The sequence below is a fragment of the Beta vulgaris genome, chromosome 1 (assembly GCF_026745355.1).
Source record: "Beta vulgaris subsp. vulgaris cultivar EL10 chromosome 1, EL10.2, whole genome shotgun sequence".
NCBI lineage: Eukaryota > Viridiplantae > Streptophyta > Magnoliopsida > Caryophyllales > Amaranthaceae > Beta > Beta vulgaris.
The window spans coordinates 48,242,425-48,262,031 of NC_079202.1; the positions used below are offsets into that span (position 1 = coordinate 48,242,425).

A 19,607-nucleotide genomic window follows, 5' to 3' on the forward strand; every position below is an offset into this window, starting at 1 on the left:
AAAAAAAAGGCCAACTAAACCTATAACACGTTAGAGTAAAAAGGGGCAAGGATATATCAACAAATTTTAAGGCAATCATAACATATGATCCTAGAAATTAAAGGTAATGATTTAAATTGATTTTAAAATATAAAATGTGGTCTTGATTAATAATGTCTATTGTCTAGTTCCTCTTGCTTATCATGCATGAGCATGACCATCACATATACAAAGAGTCAAACACATTTTATTTTTGGTTTGTGTGATTGGCACAATTACGAACGAGTACACCCCCCCTATTCGTAAATATAATGCAACTTCACCTTCTAAAATGGCCAAAACAAAAACCATCAAGAATAAATATATTGTTGTTATTCATATTACATTAGTTCTTTTCTTTTATCTATGCAATAACTTCTCTCAGTATGTATGAATTATGTTAACTCATTAAACATTATAAAAACTACAAGTCAGACTTAATGGTTGTTTCTATATGTAAGTAGTTATCTAATAATACAATATTGAGAGAGAAATTACATTTTGATGGTTGTTTCCATGATTATGATCACATCCTCTTTAAAAGTAATCCAATTGACAGATATTCAATTTGTCGAAAATAATACTTCATATATGTTATTTAAGTTGAAAATTGTGCATTGGGAGATGTGTATACAAAAGTGAGAAAAATTAAAAAAACCAGAAAGAGTACTCCATATATGTTATTTTTTTAGAAAAAAAGGTACACTATTCAAACTTCGCCTAAATCCTATCTCAGTTATATCAAAGAAATAAGAAGAGAAGGAGTAAGTTATGATCCTAGGTGGGGAAATGGCTGGCCCGTGGCACTCTACCACCCAACCTTCTTATACTTCATAATTCATATAGATGAGTTCAAAATCCCACTAATCTTCAAGAATTGATTATCAGTCACTTTCCATTTGAAATTCTCGTATTTACCCCCCTAAGACTTAAACTCCCGATTCAAAATCAATGCAATCATCACAATTGCAACTAATTTTCTTTTAAAAGAATTTTTCAGTTAATTGTTTATGATTAGATTTCTCAACTCTTAAATTGTATATGTTGGAAAGTAGAATATATATAACCACACTATCATCTCACATCCTCTAACAAAATAAATCCGTTTTGTTTTAAAATGTAGGGTCTTGGCACAGGAATTTAGGAAATGAGAGAAATGGCGAGAAAGAAAAAGGACTTATGTAATTGGTAGAGAGATACAAAGGAATGATTAGGGTGATAATGAGCCTCAACTTTTCGTGAACAGTTCGAGCTCGACTCGTTGTAACTCGGCTCGAGTTTGAGTTCGGCTCGAGACTTTAACGAGTGGAGCTGTGTTATGATAAGCTTGGCTCGAAAAGCTCGTGAACAGGCTCGAATACATTTTATATATGTAAATAATGTGTTATGTATGTAAACATAAATAATAAGTTAACAGTTAAAGAATAAACTCAATAAAACAAAATATTCAAAAAAGAAATATATAAAAAAGACGATTAAACTAAAGATAATAATAGGTCAAACTTGGTCATGAACATTTTGATAACGGCTCGGAAAATGCTTGATCAAAGCTCGACTCGCTCAATGCTTGGTCAAAGCTCGACTCGGTCACATCTCGATTGGTCAAGTTTAGAGGTCCACTAGAATTCGAATGAACTTAAATAAACACGAACCGAGCTAACAAAACTCCGGGCTCTGTTCAACCGATAAGCACCCCTAGGATTAAATACCAAATAAAGTAAAATATAATTTAAAAAGACTTAATATAAAATAGTAAGTGTTTCATCTATCTTCGAACGGTAGATTATATCTTATTATTTTTTATTATAAGTGGAAGTAAACCAAACATTGACGAGTTTAAGAACAATAATATTTTCTAATGGTCCATCTTTAGTATTCACTAGAGATATACTCCTACAATAGTAAAAACTCATATTCAACAGCAAAAATATTTTCTTAATTGCGTATTTCTTATACCTACTGAATAGATACGTTCGTCCCAATTGACATATCGACAATAAGTTCGAGACTTGACGTGCCCCCACGATTAAGTTCAGTGGAAACCGCACTTCATAAGTCATAACCAATAATTAGAATCGAGTACTATTATTAAAGCTTAATACTAAAAGTGGAAAGGAAGTTGCCCATCCTTTTCCTTAGCTTAAAAAACTAAATTATCCCACCAGTAAAAGCAACTGACCAAACCTAGGAATGCATTATGCAGGGGAAGGACTAAGGAGAAAGTGCAGTTTATAATGTTGAAAAGTGTGGAAGTAACCACTTTCAATTTTCAGATGCCAAATGTCAGGTAAACATGCAAACCTTTGCGACAAAACTATTGAAGAGCACTAAAAACATGTACAAAATCAGAAAGGATAGTCTTAGATATGAGTTATGAGGTCCCAGTTAGGTTAGGCCTACGCCTACCCCATGAAAATAACTTACTAACATCATTATTGTTACTATTAGTGTCATTCCAACATCATTGTCTTAGGCTCTTAGATAGAACTTGTTAAAATTTATGGGGCTTTCAGGCGTATTATGTTCCTTTCGCCCCACTCTAGATCTCTTCAAATAAGAATCCTCTCAGCCAACTCTTCCTCGTTCACTAGTGACTAGTGACTAGTGAGCAGTGATACACCCAAGTGACACAACACATTGTGTAGAAAATTTGTTTTTTTACTTGTTATATCATTTCTTGATGTTGTTATCGACTTGCTACGTAACTATGACTAAATTTATCTTTTAACTATTTAGAAATGTAATACTTTTTAAAATACACACTGAAACAAATTCAATAACATATTATATTATATGTTGACAATATAAATTTGGTCAAAGTAAATCATATGCATATACTAAGTCAACCTAGAATTACTACAAAAAAAATGGAAAAATATAGTATCGAGGTAAAGAAAAAATTAAAACGGAAAAATATAGTATCGAGGTAAAGAAAAAATTAAAGAGGTGCTGTTGGAAGAATTGAAGTACTCAGCATTAGGCATTAGCCGTCGTCTTACCATGTAGTGTGATCAAAATTGACGTACACAAAACCAGTTCATACAGGTTGACACTCCAGAATTATGAAAGTACACAAACCATATGCACCTTAGTATAGACCTTTCCCTCAAATTGCAACATTTTATTTTCAAGGTTGCAACTTGATTGTACTTTTCCTTTTCAATGTGTTTTCATATAAATAAATGATTAAAGAGAACAATTATCTAGGTTATAGGTTTAAAACCAAGCCAAAAAAAAAACAGGGCTAGTATAATTATACCCTTCATTAAAGGAAAGAAGACTGCAGAAAAGACGCCCCATAGACAAAATTATTCCCCACAGGAGGCACAGGGCCAAAGCTGTCTTGCAGGCTCAAGAAAATCGCTGCTCTTATTATCTGTGGTCTGTGGAGGTTAAAACATATGATCTAATATGCGATATCTACATCAGCATACCCAATTATGGGCACATAAATAAAAATCTCCTATAGTACACAAGAGAGATAAGCCTCTCAGCTGTGCTTTCTAAAAAGGGGAAGGGGGGGAGGGGGGGTTTGCTCGCTACGCTAATTGCTATTTACAAAGGGGCATAGCCATTTAGGCAGCCAGTTACAATCTTGTGGTGCGCTATCATACAAAGCATTAGGTTATTAGCAACCAAATTAAACAATATTGAGGCTTATGAGCAGGTTTAGTTCATATCTTTACAAACCGAACATCGTTCTGCCCAAATGCAGTACCACAACCAGGGCACTTCCTGTGGCGAATTTCAAGATTTCTTTGTATACATTGATTGCAGAAAAGATGGTAGCACTTTACAATCACAACCTACATGGAGCAAATTCTCACTTTGTAAGTATATTGAAGCAGAGGATTTGGATTCGAAAGAAATGGAGAATAAACACAATATCTAGCAAATTATGATCATATGATCAGCGACGCCTTCTCCTAGATTGTAGAATGATAATGATCAAGCTAAGAAGCCTACCTCTTTAGGTCGGTCAAAGCAGACACCACATTTGAGAATAGACTTGCAATCCTTTATTTCCTCTTGAAGTCTCTGGATTGCAGCCTCCCCAGTTTCAGCAGTCATCTCAGCAACCTTGTCCTTCCATTCTCCGAGCTCCTCCTCAAGTTTCTTTCTGTCATGCCTGGTTTGCACAACAGACTCATTTTTTTAAGCATCATCCATACCCAAGCAATATCAGGAATATGACTTCTACAGTTCTACAACAACTATAGACAATCTGTATGGAACATTGACCACCCACCAAGGCGACAAAGACATCCATCAAGCAAAGAGTTCAATTCTGGAATAATGTGACTTTCCTATGCCTTATCTTTTTTCTGATTAGAAGAAAGCTTTCTCAGATAATATACAAAACCAAATATATAACAGGAAGGTAAGATAGCAAAGATCTTACCTTTCAGACTCCAAGTCCTTTTGAATTTCAGCAGCCTTCCGTTGAACATACTCGTATTCCTTTTCAGATGAAGCGATAGCAGATTTTACCCATTTTAACTCCTTCTCGGCATCTGATAATTCCCACTTCGCCCTCTCTAGGCTAACAATGAGGTGCCTGTCTTCCTGGCAATGGTTCAAGGCCTCTGACATAATAGATTTCATCTGCAAGAAGTTGAATCATCATTTCTGAAACACAGGAAACTACAAGACTCACAGTATATACTACGGAGACACACACACCTGCTCTTCACTCTGGCAGATTCTTGTCTTAAGTGAATCCAGCGATGCATTCACTTGTTGAAATTGCTTAGCCAGGGCTTGCTTCTCTGAGAGAAGAGTACTCACAGCCTGCTTTGTCTTCACGCTATCAGACACCAGCTGAAAGATAAACACACCACAATAGTAAGTTACTTGACCTATGAGTTAAACCTCATAAGCATCTGAGATTAAACTTCAGCATAATAAGGAATGAATGCACAAAAAAATGCAAAAAAGTTCAGCTAACTGAACAAGTAACTAGAATTACACCTTTATATTGTAATCATCCCTCTCAGTCATCTGCTGCAAGAGGTGTTGATTCTGCGTCTGCATATCTTCATATGCTTGACCAATCGTCTAAACAAACACGGAAAATCAGCAGGATGAGAAGAAAGGGAACGATGATATCAAGTGCCAACTGCCAAGTAAGCAAAACAAGCAAAAAGGAACACTTCGAATGCCAAAATTATCTTCAGAAACAAAAGTAAAAGAAAACCTCAATCTCAGATATATAAGCTTCTGCCTCCGCATCCTTCATCTTAATCGCTTCCGTTAGTTCACAGACATCCCTGCGGATAGAAAAGCAACTGTAACTTTAAAACCCAATAAGAATGAGATTTACACCTGCCTATTGTTTCTAGTTCACTTTCATCAAAGCTGAAAGAATGATCATTGGCACTTTATCAGCCTTGGGTCACATGTCAAATGTCTCATACATTGTCCTCTTCTTAGCATCATTTAGCTGAAATTCTGTGTCTTTTCGATGATATTCTAGGAAAGACAGTGTCTACCAATCAGGGGTCTTGCCATCATCTAGATTGGCTTGGTATTCAAAGGCAATATATGATGTGCAATACAAATATCAAGCTGCTTAATACTTAAGGAGAAGCTATATATTCACAGTGGGGCTACATATTCCCGTCATTAGAGGTACTTAGTAGTGGTCACCATTGTTTGTGTGATCATCAGATTAAGGTTTGACGGCATAATTGGGTTTAAAATAGATTGAATCAGCCTAAACATAGTTTGATATGTTGGCTGACCAAGTGGAAGAAATTAGGAACTCCATATATGTTACAGTTGGTGAAAGTTCTGTGATGATCATCAGATCATGGTTAGAAAATATAGTTTTGGTCATGGTCGCGGAAACTGTTGCAGTTTCGTGGGAATAGAAGGGGTACGTACATGAAAACCACATCGCAGTTTCCCCAGGAATTTGGTATTACTGTTCTCTTTAGGTGCTTTTATGATTATAAGCTGATGTCATATTATGATAGTATAATAATAGATTGTAAATTTGTAATATGTATAAGATCTTTCATATCTCCTAGTTCATCAATGTTTTTTTTGACAGGTAGTTTATCAATGTTATTTGCAGTATATATTATAAAATTGACTTCTACAGCATCTGTTTGTTAAAACCACCATAGATCTAATGATTGTTGTTTGCTTGCCTCCTCTTCTCTCTATCTCTATCTTTTTATGTTGATTTCTGTCATTATTAGAGGGAGTTGTAGGGAGAAGTCGGAATATGAGGTAAAAAAAATCTACAAAGTAGCGTCTTGATATGGGAAATGCGGGTGAAATTGCCTTGTGACAATTGGTTCGACCGATATTTCGACTTATTTAATCCACCGGTTTGAAACCATCATATTCGATTCGCCAAAGTTGAAAAGCAATCCAATACGAAGCGGAATGAATGATTCGGACGTATTTTAGAACCAAGGTGATGACGCTTCTTGTCTCCTATGGATCAAGCTCCGGTGACCATAGACCATTCACCGTCATAATTTTTCATTGACTTGGTAAGAATTTATTTGGAGAAGGGAATTTGAAGCGTAAGGAAGGGATTCATTTTCACAAGTTCTAATATCACAAGGGAGAAGGGAAGCGAGGGATATTAGAGGCATTTATTTTCCTTCTCTTCACAAACCAAAGCCCTCTGTTAAAAACAAAATTGGATAGAAAATGCAAGCTCACTCTTCTTCCCGCAACTTCCTTATCTCTCCCCTCCCTCTCCATCCTTCCCCTACTTTACCCTCCATGATTAATGTCCAAACAAAGTGGTCACTATTCTTACTATACAATTAAAAGTTGCATGCTGATTTATTATTTGGTTGTAATCCACCTCAGTTTTTGAAATGGCTCAAGAGAAAAGCTCTTCATTCAAGACAGAGAAGGGTGATATATTCTGCTACTGCTGGTTGTGTCCACCGTGTGTGGTATTGCAACAACAAGGCTTTTTTTGTAGGACAGAAGGTTCCCAGGAATCAACCCACTCTCATCATGTTCACATATACAAAGGAAAGAAAAGAAGGGCACATCAGTCATCCGAACCAGAGTTGTTTATGAAATGAATTTAGAAAAATGTGGTGAAGACGCGAAGGCAAAAAAAGGACCTGCAGCTAAATTGGAAAACAAGAAAGGTAGGCTGAGTAGAATAAATAAAAGAGAAAGGAACAGATGCAAGCATCCAGAGAAGTTGTGAGAATTTCCTAATGGCCTAGTCTCTCAAATGTTAGGAATTGTATTGAGTACTCTGATCTATTCAATATAATTTGTTATCTATCCCCCTTCTAATTTAATCTTCTATAGATCTTATTACACTTTCTTACTAATTCCTAATTTGGCTGATAATTATCTATGACCCCTTATAATTTAACCTTCAATAGACTTCTTATATTTTCTTATTAGTTCATAATTTGGCTGATCATTATCTAAGACCCCTTCTAATTTAATCATCTGTAGATCTTCTTCCATTCTCTTACTAGTTCTAATTTAACTGATCACTAACTGAATAGCAAAGGTCCCAACTGTCAATAAAATAATGAAGAAACTCAAGTTTGAAGCAGACACCACAGCTGATGATTCTACCAAAGAAGATTTCCAGTGCTGAGATTGGATTAAATTTTTATAGTTTTATGCTTTTCTTTATAGTATTTCAGTGTTATTGCTTTTTGTGATGGGTTCAGTTGGTCGTTTTTACACTTAAAAATGTATTTATTGAGGTGTCAAGGTGACAATCCTGGGCTTGGCCTATGTCTAATGGAGCCTCGCTTGTCTTGGATCTCACCCCACCATTGGATGGGGAAATTTCTCCAAGCGTTGTTTTATGCCTATACGGCTTTTTCCGGTTATAAAATCTTTACCTTTTATCCAAGGGAAAAAAAAGGCACAAGCATTTCAAGAACCATTGAGGACCATCTACCAGATAAGTCATCCAACTTATGAGACAGATAAAATATAACAGAGGAAGAAGGATCAGCATATAATGTCCAATGAGTAATAGAATGCTTATGATAAGCAGCTGAATGACGAGTTTCGGTGGCCAATCATCACAAGGATATACCATGCAAGTACATTAACATTGTTACAATTATATATCGCAAACTAGAAACATATATCACGATTAGATTACACAAGAGATCTCCCTTTAGTTATTCACTACCCGCAACATTAATGGATGTTAAATTGCTGCATGAGACTAGAGGTGTGGTAATGCCAAGGTAAAGTTATATAGACAAAAGTTAGATTCCACAGGTATTCACCATATCAGAGTGTGAAAGAGGGACAAACAAGGATGTATTCACCATAAATAGGTAAGGTAGTACTAGCACCCTTGAGTGAGTATTTCAAGTAACCAAGGTCAATTTTTCAACGGAATGGTGCTATTCAGCAATATGTGACTCAAAGGATTAAGGCTGGCTCAAATGGAGTACAACATTTGGGTTATTGTGCAACCATAACATACACCGTAGTTTAAAGGGAAAATATTGTCGTATCGTTGGAAGACCATGTTACTATATTATGGATATGTGGGAAGGGGGACCGCGTTAAGTAATTCTTCCTCCATTCCGAGATACCTCGCAACATTTCCCTTTGAACAAAGACCAAGGACAGGAGAGAGATAGAGAGAGAAAAAAACCCGATATGCTAGGAGAGAGAAAGAGATAATATATTGCTAATAAATAGAAACGTTGCAAGTAATAGAAATCGCCAAAAATGGGAAACATTGCAATAGAAATAACAGAGGAAGTGAAATGCAAAATGAAGATATTCAAAAGAAGGGTGTTGTAGAATATGTTCAAGATAAGATAATGGAGAACTGACTACGTTAGTTCATGCACGATGCCAACTAGATGATCCATTATTAAGGATAGTAGAGAGTTGGGTTTACAAGGATTTTCGAAGAAGCCAAAGGAATAATATAGAAAGAAAATGGGTTTCCACAAGCATGTCAGCCTAGATGGAAAGGAAAAGAGGACAAGACTCATGGAGGTAGTTTCTACTCACTAACTGAAACTTTCAAGGGGGTTGCTCCCTGATATTCCGTGGTTGTGCATCGAATCAACATTTTTATTCACATACGTGATTCCATAAACACTTCCAACACGTCAAAGCTTGTGATCATTGTGATCGCTTAGAGCCCCTAAAGTTTCCCACGCTGATATAATATATTTTCAAGAAAATTGCGCGAGAACCAGCAGCGCGCCTCTCTCTTATCAGTGGTTATGCTATAACTCTTCGGTTGTGTTTTGGATTAGGTTGAAGCCTTGGCTTCAAAAGATCATAGGAGATACTATTTGCAGCTGACCCTATGTTTTGATATTAAGGAATGGAGGAAGAAAATCCTTGTGATAAGACATGAGAGTCACAACATGTTATCGTATGGTATACTCCATCCTTCCCTCATTATCTGCCTCATTCCCATTTTTTCACCTTTTTACGAGTTGTATTGAGTGGATACGCAAGTTTGTTTGGTTATGATTGCATAAGAGAAAAAGTCCAGAAAACTGTAGAGACAATCAAGGAAAAAAATCCTGAATGTGGTCTCATTTACCGTATCGGTTGCAATGACGAAGAATCGACTTGTAATGTATGCATGGTACGAATCGCTGTTGACGCGGCATGAATTTATTAAAGAAAAAAGGCACATTAATGGATTTTTTAACCGTAATTTGGCCTTTATCAAGTTTTAAAAGTTTTCCATTCTCATGTTCGGCGAATTCTAACGCGGCAAGTCAACATTATGTAACAAAAACATCATGGCAAAAAGGCCGTTATTTTTATCACGGCATTTCGAGGAATGGCAAGTTGAAGATCCATTACAAAACGTGCATTACATAACAAAACGGCAGATCTTTTGAACAAACTGTCTTTTAGGGACAAACTAAAAAGGAAAGTAGGCAATCTTTTAAAGACCCTGCGAATTACGAACTCATTAGCTTGTTCGAATTTACAGTTCGTTTTCGTTCCAAATCAATGTAGTTTGCCAACTGGGACGGCTAAATTAGGAATTCCGTTTCTTGAAGCTTTGTCGGTAAGTGATAGCTATTTTATGAGAAAAACGAAGATAATAAGCAGGGAGGTGGAGAAAGAGAGAGAAAACTTATTGCAGAAGATGAGAAGAGAGATATGAGCAAAGAGAGAACAAAGAAAGGAAAAGTGATGAATCATAATCAATAAGTGGAGTAGGTGAGGATGACATTCCGCAGGAATTCACACTTTATAGCTTGCTAAGTAATAAGTACAATAGGTGAGGCTTTCTTTTCATTTACTCCTTTCCTTTTTTCCCCGCTCGCAATGACAAACTCCCTTTTGTACAGTAAGTATTAACACTTAACAATACTGAATTTTCGGTTTGTCACTAATTATTACAATATCTGACAATTCTTATTACTTATTAGATTTTTAAGGCTAAAGATTGTCCATATTCACATATATAAATGAAATTTATACTACGAACCAAAAAGAACCACATTCACCTATCGAACTACATTCCCCTAAGGGTAGAAAACTCCGTTCTCGAATTCGTGCTGCAAATTATGTGACACTGAGACATATGGAAATATGGAATAATATCTAACTATTAACTATTAATTCTACTAAGAGACAGGAAGGTGGTTTACACCTTTGTATCCCACCCCCGAGACAAGTTTCCCTCATAAAGGCCTCAAATTTTGGAGCACACCCCACCCCCACCCCCACCCCCTAATCCCAAAACAAAAGTTTGCTTTTTAAGAAACAATAAAAAGAAGCTCTCAATATGCTAGAATACTTCTAATTCGTTATAAAACATACTTACTCTGTTTTTTTAGTTCCACATTTTGACTTTTGACCCTATTCACAAATTCTACTTTGAAGATCTTTTATTATTTATATATAAGAAGGAAATAGTCATGAAGGATCTTATTGGATTCGTCTCCTCGTATACTTTCAAAATATCAACTTTTTATAATCATTACTCATACCTAATAGAAGATATACTTGCTCAAAGTTGTGCTTTGGCAAATGTGTAAAGAGCACATTGTAGAGCTAAAATAAACGGAGAAAGTATTACATATAAAAAAATTTAATATCTCTGTAAAGAGCACATTGTAGAGCTAAAATAAACGGAGAAAGTATTACATATAAAAAAATTTAATATCTCTGTTCATTAATAACCGAAGCACTTCTTGCCAACACAAAACTTTGACTAATAATATCTTAGACAATTTATGAATAAAAAATAAATAGATGTTGATATTTATAAATATACATTAAGACACATCCAATAACAATTTGCATGATAATAATAGTTTTATTTAGTTATAGTTATGGTCAAATAGGGGAACGTGACAATTAGGGAAACGTGACAAATAGGAGAAAGTGGACAGTGCAAAATTCAAAATGTTGCAATTCCATACGTAAGAAGTATGAGCTAAAACCAAAAGAACAATAAGTCAAAGTTCAAACCTTTCAGTATCATCCAGTTTAACTCTTAAATCAGCAATTTCAGCTTCAGCAACAGAGAGACGCAGCTGGCAAGCAGCCTCGGCTTCACTAGCAGCTTTAATCCTTAGCTCTAGATTATGCTCATCAAGAGCATGTTTCAACACCTCAGCTTGTGCACAAGCTCTTCGTTCAGATTCTTGAATTTCCATCACATCTCTAAAATTCAAAGTTATAAATCTTCAGTAGATATACATGCTACATGAACGATAAGTAAACAGAGGAGAGACAACAAACATATACAGCCAAAATATACATGCTACACAAAAGATAAGCCAAAATATCCATCTTCATGATGTTATATGTCATATAAGCAAATTGAACCGTAAAAAAGCCACCAGAATTTCCTGGCCCTCAAACATGAAAATGAAACTGACAACAATTCCTCCATACACTTTTCCTTTTAACATAAGAAAGAAAATTCCATTGATAAAAAGACAAGCAGTAAGGTCTTACAAACACTATAAAAAAAGTTGTACAATGTTGTCCCAGAAAGAGCCCCCAAGGCAAGAGACCGTGTAAAGGGCATGGAGACGACTCAATTCCATAAAGAGACTCAGTGTAAAATCCTACTTCAACTCAATTAATATCTTCACCCTCAAAATGGATCCATTTTCATATAAAAACAACATTTTCCTTTATAAGGTTGTTTCCAAAGAAATCCAGCACTTCCCTATTTAGCAATATATGAGAAATGGAAGGATACTTCTAATCCTTCATCAAATCATGTCTAACCAACTAACCCTCGCCACAATCACTAAACCCACCGACCTTCCACTTCCTTCACCAGGCATCTGCACCCAACCACCATCTTCATAACACCACCATCAACGAACCTACCCATGTAATGCTCATATTAGAGGTTTACAGAACCCTAGATAGAGGTTAGAGACCATTATGAGAGAAATGTTGATTCAGTCTTTGTGCATATTGGTGGTTTTTCACCCAGATCTCGGGTTTCCACTTATATTTTTCACGTTTCTTTTTTCCTAATTCTCTGCTATATCCTGTCATTGATTTCCTGCATACTAAATTCAAGTGCACAATTTATCAGTGCCTTCTATTCTCTACAATGGGAAGTGAGCACCATTATAAAGGCAAACCTCAGGTGCAATACAGCACAAGGCAACAGGGTCTAAAGCTCTTATTAATCGTGTCTCGCTTCAATGAGATGCGCGGCTCACACCTGCGCTTGCGCCTAAGCCCCAGGCCCCTGGTGATTATAGCCTCGATGTGCCTATACTGGAAGTGAAAAAAGGGTGGTGGGGATGGTTCAAGACTTAAGAGGACATAACAAGGGGGAGAAAAAAAAAAACCCAATATCCACATCTCTTAATCTCCATGCCAAGGAGAAGTGTTGCACATTAAAAATCGGGAGTATAGAAGAAGAAAGCAGTGTTTTTTGGAGTCTTTGCAAATATGTAAATAATAACAAGCTAGCCAAGCATGATATACAAGAAAGAGATGAACAATATGTGAATAATTACAGAAATTGCCTGCCAAAGGTTCTTCCAAGAAATCAGTTTGCTCTCCATTAACCTTGGTATAGAAGAACAAGGGTAGAAAGAGGGCTCCATATAAACTCACAGAGCATTTACACCAAATATTTTATCGAAGTAACTCAACCAAAGCTAGACTGTGGAGGAATCCAAGAAGAAATAACAAAAACCATATAATAGGTAGAGGCAACAGAAAACAAGTCAGAAGGCCTTTACACTGAGTCACTGACAAAGAGTTAGAAAAGCAACTTTATCTCCGCAAAGCAAGAATAGAGATAAATACCAAAAAAAAAATTAATGTTTTATTACTTCAAAACAGGAAAAGCGGTGTACACTTTTACCCATCCTCTAACATAACAAGTTGGCATAACAATGAGGCTTATACTAAGATCCCAGAAACACATCCAGGACTTGTGAAAACATGGAATAACAAATAAACATCCACCTTATACATGATGCACGAAAAAAGAAGGCAGTCCATATACTGGGACCTAATTATCATTTTTCTACAACTACATCCTTGAAGACTAGAACTTCTAGGCCTGAGTATACAGAAATTCTATTAAAAAACCTTCTAGGCTATTCACCGAACAAGTAAAAATCTCATGCAACTTGTTAGACACCATTCATACCCAGTAAATTCACTTACCCAATAAACTAAATATAATCCATTTTATTGAGAGTTTCGCCACATTGAGGATCACACATAAACATACAACAATAAGTGACTTCCTAGTAAGCTATCCAATATGCATTTGATTAAGAGATCAAAAGCTGGGGAGCTCTCACAAACATACCTATTGTCATAACTTCCCTGACCAAGCATATCTACAAAGATTTGTAGTTCTAACTTTTCCTTTTGCAGCTTCTCAATCTGCAAAGTAGTTATATTTGTAAGCTAACAAAACAGACAAGTAGACAACACAAACGCTCATATACTGAAGTGTCACAACACCAATATTATTCAAAAGTTAAAAGTAATGACCACTCATGTAACCCCAAATAGTTTGACAGAGTACTCTACAAAATAAAAGCGCTCACCAACTCCTTGAGGGATTTGATTTCCGCCATCTGCTGAGCACATTTTTCTCCCAAGGCCTTCACTTCACTAGTCTACTAGCAATGGAAGAATGTGAGTATTAGAGAACCATTGTCTTCAAGAATATGTCAAAATACTTGCCACTAGAAAAACAGGCTTACATATATAGCATCCACAGAAACTGACTCATCCATAGGAACTCTTGTCACTTTGACAAGAATGACAACAAATTGGACTTCTAAGTACAGTTACTATCTATGTTGAAGAACATATTTCTAAGTTAAGAGCCATTGCTGGTAAATGCTAATTCTGAAAACTATATTATGCACCTATTCCTACACATCCTTCAACAAATGCTTTGGCTTCCTTCTAACACATAATTGGAGCAATTAAGGGAGCACGGACATGATATGTCAAGATATCCAGATACTCAAATGATTAATTTCACCAAAATAGTGTCAGAAGGATTCAGCCTTTCAGGGAAATACCTTTTCATTTAATAGTGCCTTCTGTGATTCTGCTTCTCCACGCAAGGACAATGCTTCCTGAGCAATATCTTGCCATCGATTCAATTGAGCCTCAACCATTCCGATTTCTTTTGACAGAGCAGAGGCCATCACACTAAACTCAGATTTAATGTCGGTTCTTCCTGTGAGCAGGTTCAAATATATGAGACCTCTCGGTATGAATTATGAAGCTATACATTAATGATCATATAAACAAGTAATTACCTGAATCTTGAACTGCTTCTTCCAATTTAGCCTCAACTTCATTCTTCTCAATAACAGAATTCTGGAGCTTCAGCTCTAACTCCGCAACTCTTGCCTCGGCGTTTTCAATAGCAGCTTTTGCACTGTCTGCTGATTCTGTTTTCAACTCTAACTCCTTCTCTCTTCTAATGAGGTATGACCTTTCTGACTGAAGCAGCCCCTTTTAGGATCAAACACAAGTATGAAGAAAACCATGCGGAAAAAAGGAAAGAAAAAAACAAATATCACCTGCAAAGAATCTGTGACCCCTTTGTATTGTGTGACTTCAGCTTTCCAATGGTGGAGCTGATCATTTAGCAAAGTGTACAATCGAGAAGCGCATACATATTTATCATCCTTCATTTCACTCTGCGATGAAAATATTGCAACTTCAAGATTAGAGAAACAAAATGTTTCTTCATAGAACGATCTTTATAACAATAGGCCCCATCATACCACAAAGAGGCTTCCAACGATGACAAGATATGGAGCAATTAAATATGCTTATAACTGATTTAAGTTCACACACCACACCTCAATTTCTTCCAATTGTTTCGACAGGATCGAATGGTCTTCACGTGCATCCTCAAGCTCAGCAAGACGATCAGCTGCCAATATCTGCATCACTGATAAATGTTATTACAGACTGAAAACGTGCTACACTCCAAGACAGGCCACTTAGGCCCTAGTTATTTCTAGTGACACAGAGATTCTCTACAGGCCAGGTACCTCAGCTTCCTCAATTGACTCTTTGAGTTCCTGCAAACCCATTGACCTATCTGGTAACTTCAACGGAGACAAACTGCCATTCATCACCCCAGTTGCTGGACTGTAAGTCCCAGATGCTAAATTCTTCTGCATTCTTAGATTCACAAGCTTTCTTCTGCTTTCTTCAAGCTCAGCCATGAATTCTTCCAGCTCACCTTTTCGTGTATTGGAAAGGTAAAGTAAAATTAAATTAGAAACAACAGGAAGTGTAAGAACAAAGCCAATTTTGATCAAATGTATACACAGCACTAAAAGCCAATTTTGATCATATATATATATATATATATATATATATATATATATATATAATATATTACAAAGGGTACTAATGAAGAGGTGGCTGACTGACCTGCAATATGTTTAATCTCAGTTTCATCCACCGACTGGTTCTGTATATAACTTTGGATTCTATCAGCATACTCTAAATGCTTTTGGTGGAGACCGTCAATGACCAAATGAAGAGTATTAGCCTCCTCTGTCATCAAATCTTCAATTTTGTTCAATTTAATGGTAGCATCTGCTACATCCACATGTATATAATCATATAATAATGCTCAGTCAGAAAGAATGTAAAGGAAACTGGCTGCAAGAATAACTAACAAAGCTACTAAGAATAGAGCACTTCATTATCCAAAATTAACCACCAGAACCTTCTGTAGAAAGATTTTCATGTAATTCCTGAGAGATGTCTGTGGTCTTCTTCTTCTGATCCTCCACAAAGTCTTCAAGGAAATTCAGTAACTTCCAAGTTGAAGAGTGACGCTGGTCAAGAATTTCTTGTATATATTTAATATAATCATCTCTACCATTCAGCTCGACAGACTCAACTTTTAGAAGGCTGCAGAGAAATATATGCTCCGCAGGACATGAGGTGAATGAACCTAAGAGGTATTACAAGTCAATCTTCAGTTAAATAACATAGAATCTTAATTTCAACCATGTAATTTTTTTTGAAGGAAGCTTTCATTCTTGTTATTAATTGTAAGCAATCAGAAGAATCTTATATGAACATGAAATTAATGAGACAACCTTGAGAGCAGTCTTCAGAATCTAAAGTTTGCAATATATTTATGCCTCCGCCAGCTCTAACCCCAAGCAAAACTAAATCATCAATCATCTACATCACAAGGATATGGTATCTCATAAGCAAACAGAAACAAGAACAGAGTAGTCATGCACTCACGCCAAAAAGGTAAGTTTAACAAGTCATAGAAATAACCTGGTTCCATATTTGCTTCACAGTTGTTAGCATATCGTCGTAGGAGGATTGCCTCTCTTTAAGTTCTTGGATTTTGACTTCAAGATCATGCAGCTCATGTTTCTGCGCGTCAAGTTGTTGTACAAGTTTTTGATTTTGGTATTGGAGGACAGCTGCATCAACCTGCAACAAACATAGAGCTCTTAACTAGCTTGTATATTTAAATATGCCTGCAGTCTCAATATAATGGCTAATTCTCACAACTAATTGCTCAAAAATCCAACAAGGGTTTTCAGTATATCTTTTTGAAGCCACCAAATGACTTTTGGTTCAAAATGTCTCGGTAGAAAATAATATATACATATTCAACATGGAAAAATTGGAAAAGTCCTAGTATTATTGCAATTCACCCCCCAAATTGAAACACCCTAACAAAGAAAATAAATCTGAATAAGAAACATAAAAACTTAATCCCATTTTAGAATTAGAACCTCAAATTAGGACATTTTGCTAGTTTGCTAGCCATCTGAAGGTTATGAGCACCAAAGGATGCAATATAAATGGTTAGCTGCAAGTACCTACCATTCTTACAACATCGAACTCGAACATTGTTTATTGAAGTAAATAGAGGAGATTTGTTGTCCATGTTGTTCAAGTAAAACAAGGATAACCCCTAACTGTATCCAACCTCCATGACTCTGTCATAGAGGCGGAGGAGTTTATGGCAATTAGCATAATTAAGGAAAGTTAGAAAAAAAAACCTCTACAATCAATGCAATCAGCAATATGTATGATCCCTCGATAAAATAAAATAAAATGACTACGAATGAAATTTAAGGGTATCTTCGAGAATTCAGGAAACTAAAGATGAAGAAAAGAAAGTCAAAGGGAAGAAAAGGCAATATGTATTAGCAATAACGCTACATTAAAGACAGATGGGTAGAGCGGAATTCTGAATTCCACCCATAGAATGAGTGAGGAAAAGAATAGTCTCACTAAAGTCTTAGATTCTTCCACTCAAGGAAAGCATTAATTGTGTAACGACTTCCACGACAAATAAGAATATACGACTAGTACGAAGATATCCCCAAAGTCTTAGATTTGCATCTAAAATTACTAAAGCAAGAAAGTCACTTCGAATGCCAGCGAAATAAAGATATATGCACTCGGATAAACAAAGAATCCCTCCAGTTATAGCAATACACTCCTTACCACAGCACCAAGTTCAATATACAACCATGACTTAAAACAGGCAGTGGATTTGATCTGCAACTGCGCAGCATGTAGTGTCATTAAACTCATTTGATCATAAAGAACAGAAAACAACAGTAACCCATGCAATAAAAACTACACCAAGTCACAAACTCAAGCTAATAGCGGTATCTAAATTCCACATTACCAAAAAATTCCTGCAACAGCAAAATCTCAACTTTACACTTATGCAGCCACAATATACATCACTGGACAACAAGAAGTATACAAATGAGGTCAATTTCTAAACGCTCGCGTCTACCAGAGATAATAACCATTACAGGCTCACAGCTATAATCAAGTTCATACCTAACCCTATTTTCACAACCAACACAGCCAAATCATCAACAGTTCAAAGTTGCATACAATTCCATCAAATTAAGGCGGAAATCGAGAAGGCGAGAGTGTACCGCTTTATTATCAGGAGAGAGATTGGAGTTCCGAGCCATTGGGGAAGAAACACTGCTCAAATGAGGTCTTTTCTTCTCTGGTTCATCCAACTCCGCGTTCTCCATCACCTCTTCTTCTCCTCCTCTTCCACCACCATTACCCTACTCTCTAAAAACCCTAATTCTGAAACCCCCAAAAAAATCCTATTTTTATAGCTTTTGTTCCCAAATTATATAAAAATTCAATAATATCAACCAAAAAAATCGATAATTTCAATCCACGGTGAGTTTACGCAACCTGGTGCATGAAAAGAGATAAAAAAAAGTTAGTAATTTAACGGAATCAAAACGAATGAAATTTTAAACAAAGAGAAATTAAAAATGAGAGGATACAAATTGAAATTTGGACTAACCTTTTATGAAGTTTAATTTTAAGTTTGAATTTGGAATTAAATAGATGATGATGAATGAGAAAGAAGAGAGAGAACGAGAGTTGAAAGTTGAAGGAAGAGTGAGAAGAGAAAGTGGTGGAAGTGTGTTCAGCCGGGAGAAAAACAAGAGAGAGAAAGGACCGCCAAAGTTGGGGAATTTGAGGTTGGGACTTCAGAGTTCGGACTTCAGAGTTCCGTTTTAGGGCTCTGGCCTCTGGGCACGAATTGCAACGACAAATAATTTACACTGGTTTAAATTGTGTTTTTATTAAAACGAGCTAGAGTGCTAGCCGCTAGATAGGGAATTTAAACCTCTTTTAAACTGAGAAAGTTGATCGGTAACAAATTGAAGTGAGCTCAACGGTAATAAATTAAACTGAACTGAAATAATAAAAAAAATATTATAATTATAATAAAAAAATAAATAATAATAATAATAATAATAATAATAATAATAGCAACAATTGAATTGAATCGAATGAGCTGAACTGAATTGAATTGTACTAAAAAAAAAAGTCTAGTTGAATATGGCCTAATACTTTTCAATTGTATTTATGGCGTCCGTTAACACTTGCCTTTTTACAAGTTTAAGATATCTACTACTCTTACACAAATCAAACAAGCATTTCAAAACTCGTGTTTATTATGTACCTAAAAGTGCTACAATTTATTTCGATTTTGCTAAATGCCGCCCTGAAATTTCTTACTAACGTCCTGTATTTTTGTACACAAATACATGGGTTGTATTTAATACATGGCATTCCCTCCTTTCCTCTTTCCCTTTCTTTATTTA

The 19,607-nt window shown here is 35.9% G+C and overlaps 1 protein-coding gene across 4 annotated transcripts; it reads right to left on the bottom strand.

The window, feature by feature from the left end:
- Window positions 1–3,361: 3,361 nt before the first annotated feature.
- LOC104891793 (E3 ubiquitin-protein ligase BRE1-like 2) lies at window positions 3,362–19,052 on the bottom strand. Of its 4 annotated transcripts, none has more exons than XM_048641964.1 (20): window positions 18,797–19,050; window positions 18,405–18,681; window positions 16,765–16,926; window positions 16,575–16,662; window positions 16,196–16,426; window positions 15,895–16,065; window positions 15,507–15,700; window positions 15,312–15,395; window positions 15,027–15,146; window positions 14,760–14,946; window positions 14,517–14,677; window positions 14,031–14,102; window positions 13,787–13,863; window positions 11,455–11,649; window positions 5,216–5,288; window positions 4,990–5,076; window positions 4,702–4,839; window positions 4,421–4,623; window positions 3,985–4,147; window positions 3,362–3,824 (listed from the first exon to the last, which is right to left on the bottom strand). In XM_048641964.1, the coding sequence occupies exons 2-20, from the start codon at window positions 18,507–18,509 to the stop codon at window positions 3,693–3,695; spliced, it is 2,643 nt and encodes an 880-aa protein (XP_048497921.1). In that variant the 5' UTR covers window positions 18,510–18,681; window positions 18,797–19,050; the 3' UTR covers window positions 3,362–3,692. The 4 variants fall into 4 exon arrangements, with proteins under 4 accessions (XP_048497921.1, XP_010675849.2, XP_010675857.2 ...); XM_010677547.3 differs by having other exon boundaries at window positions 15,895–16,062; window positions 18,797–19,049; XM_057393916.1 differs by lacking the exon at window positions 3,362–3,824 and adding an exon at window positions 4,268–4,343 and having other exon boundaries at window positions 4,008–4,147; window positions 15,027–15,144; window positions 15,310–15,395; window positions 18,797–19,052.
- Window positions 19,053–19,607: the final 555 nt, after the last annotated feature.

What these genes read in the sequence shown, in the direction of transcription:
- LOC104891793 (XM_048641964.1), bottom strand. Translation starts at nt 18,509, where the DNA reads ATGGAGAACGCGGAGTTGGATGAACCAGAGAAGAAAAGACCTCATTTG. An exon ending in TGAGATTAAACATATTGCAG is followed by an intron (nt 15,701 to 15,894) that starts GTCAGTCAGCCA and finishes ATACACGAAAAG; the next exon opens with GTGAGCTGGAAGAATTCATG. An exon ending in TCTGCCAGAGTGAAGAGCAG is followed by an intron (nt 4,624 to 4,701) that starts GTGTGTGTGTCT and finishes AACTTCTTGCAG; the next exon opens with ATGAAATCTATTATGTCAGA.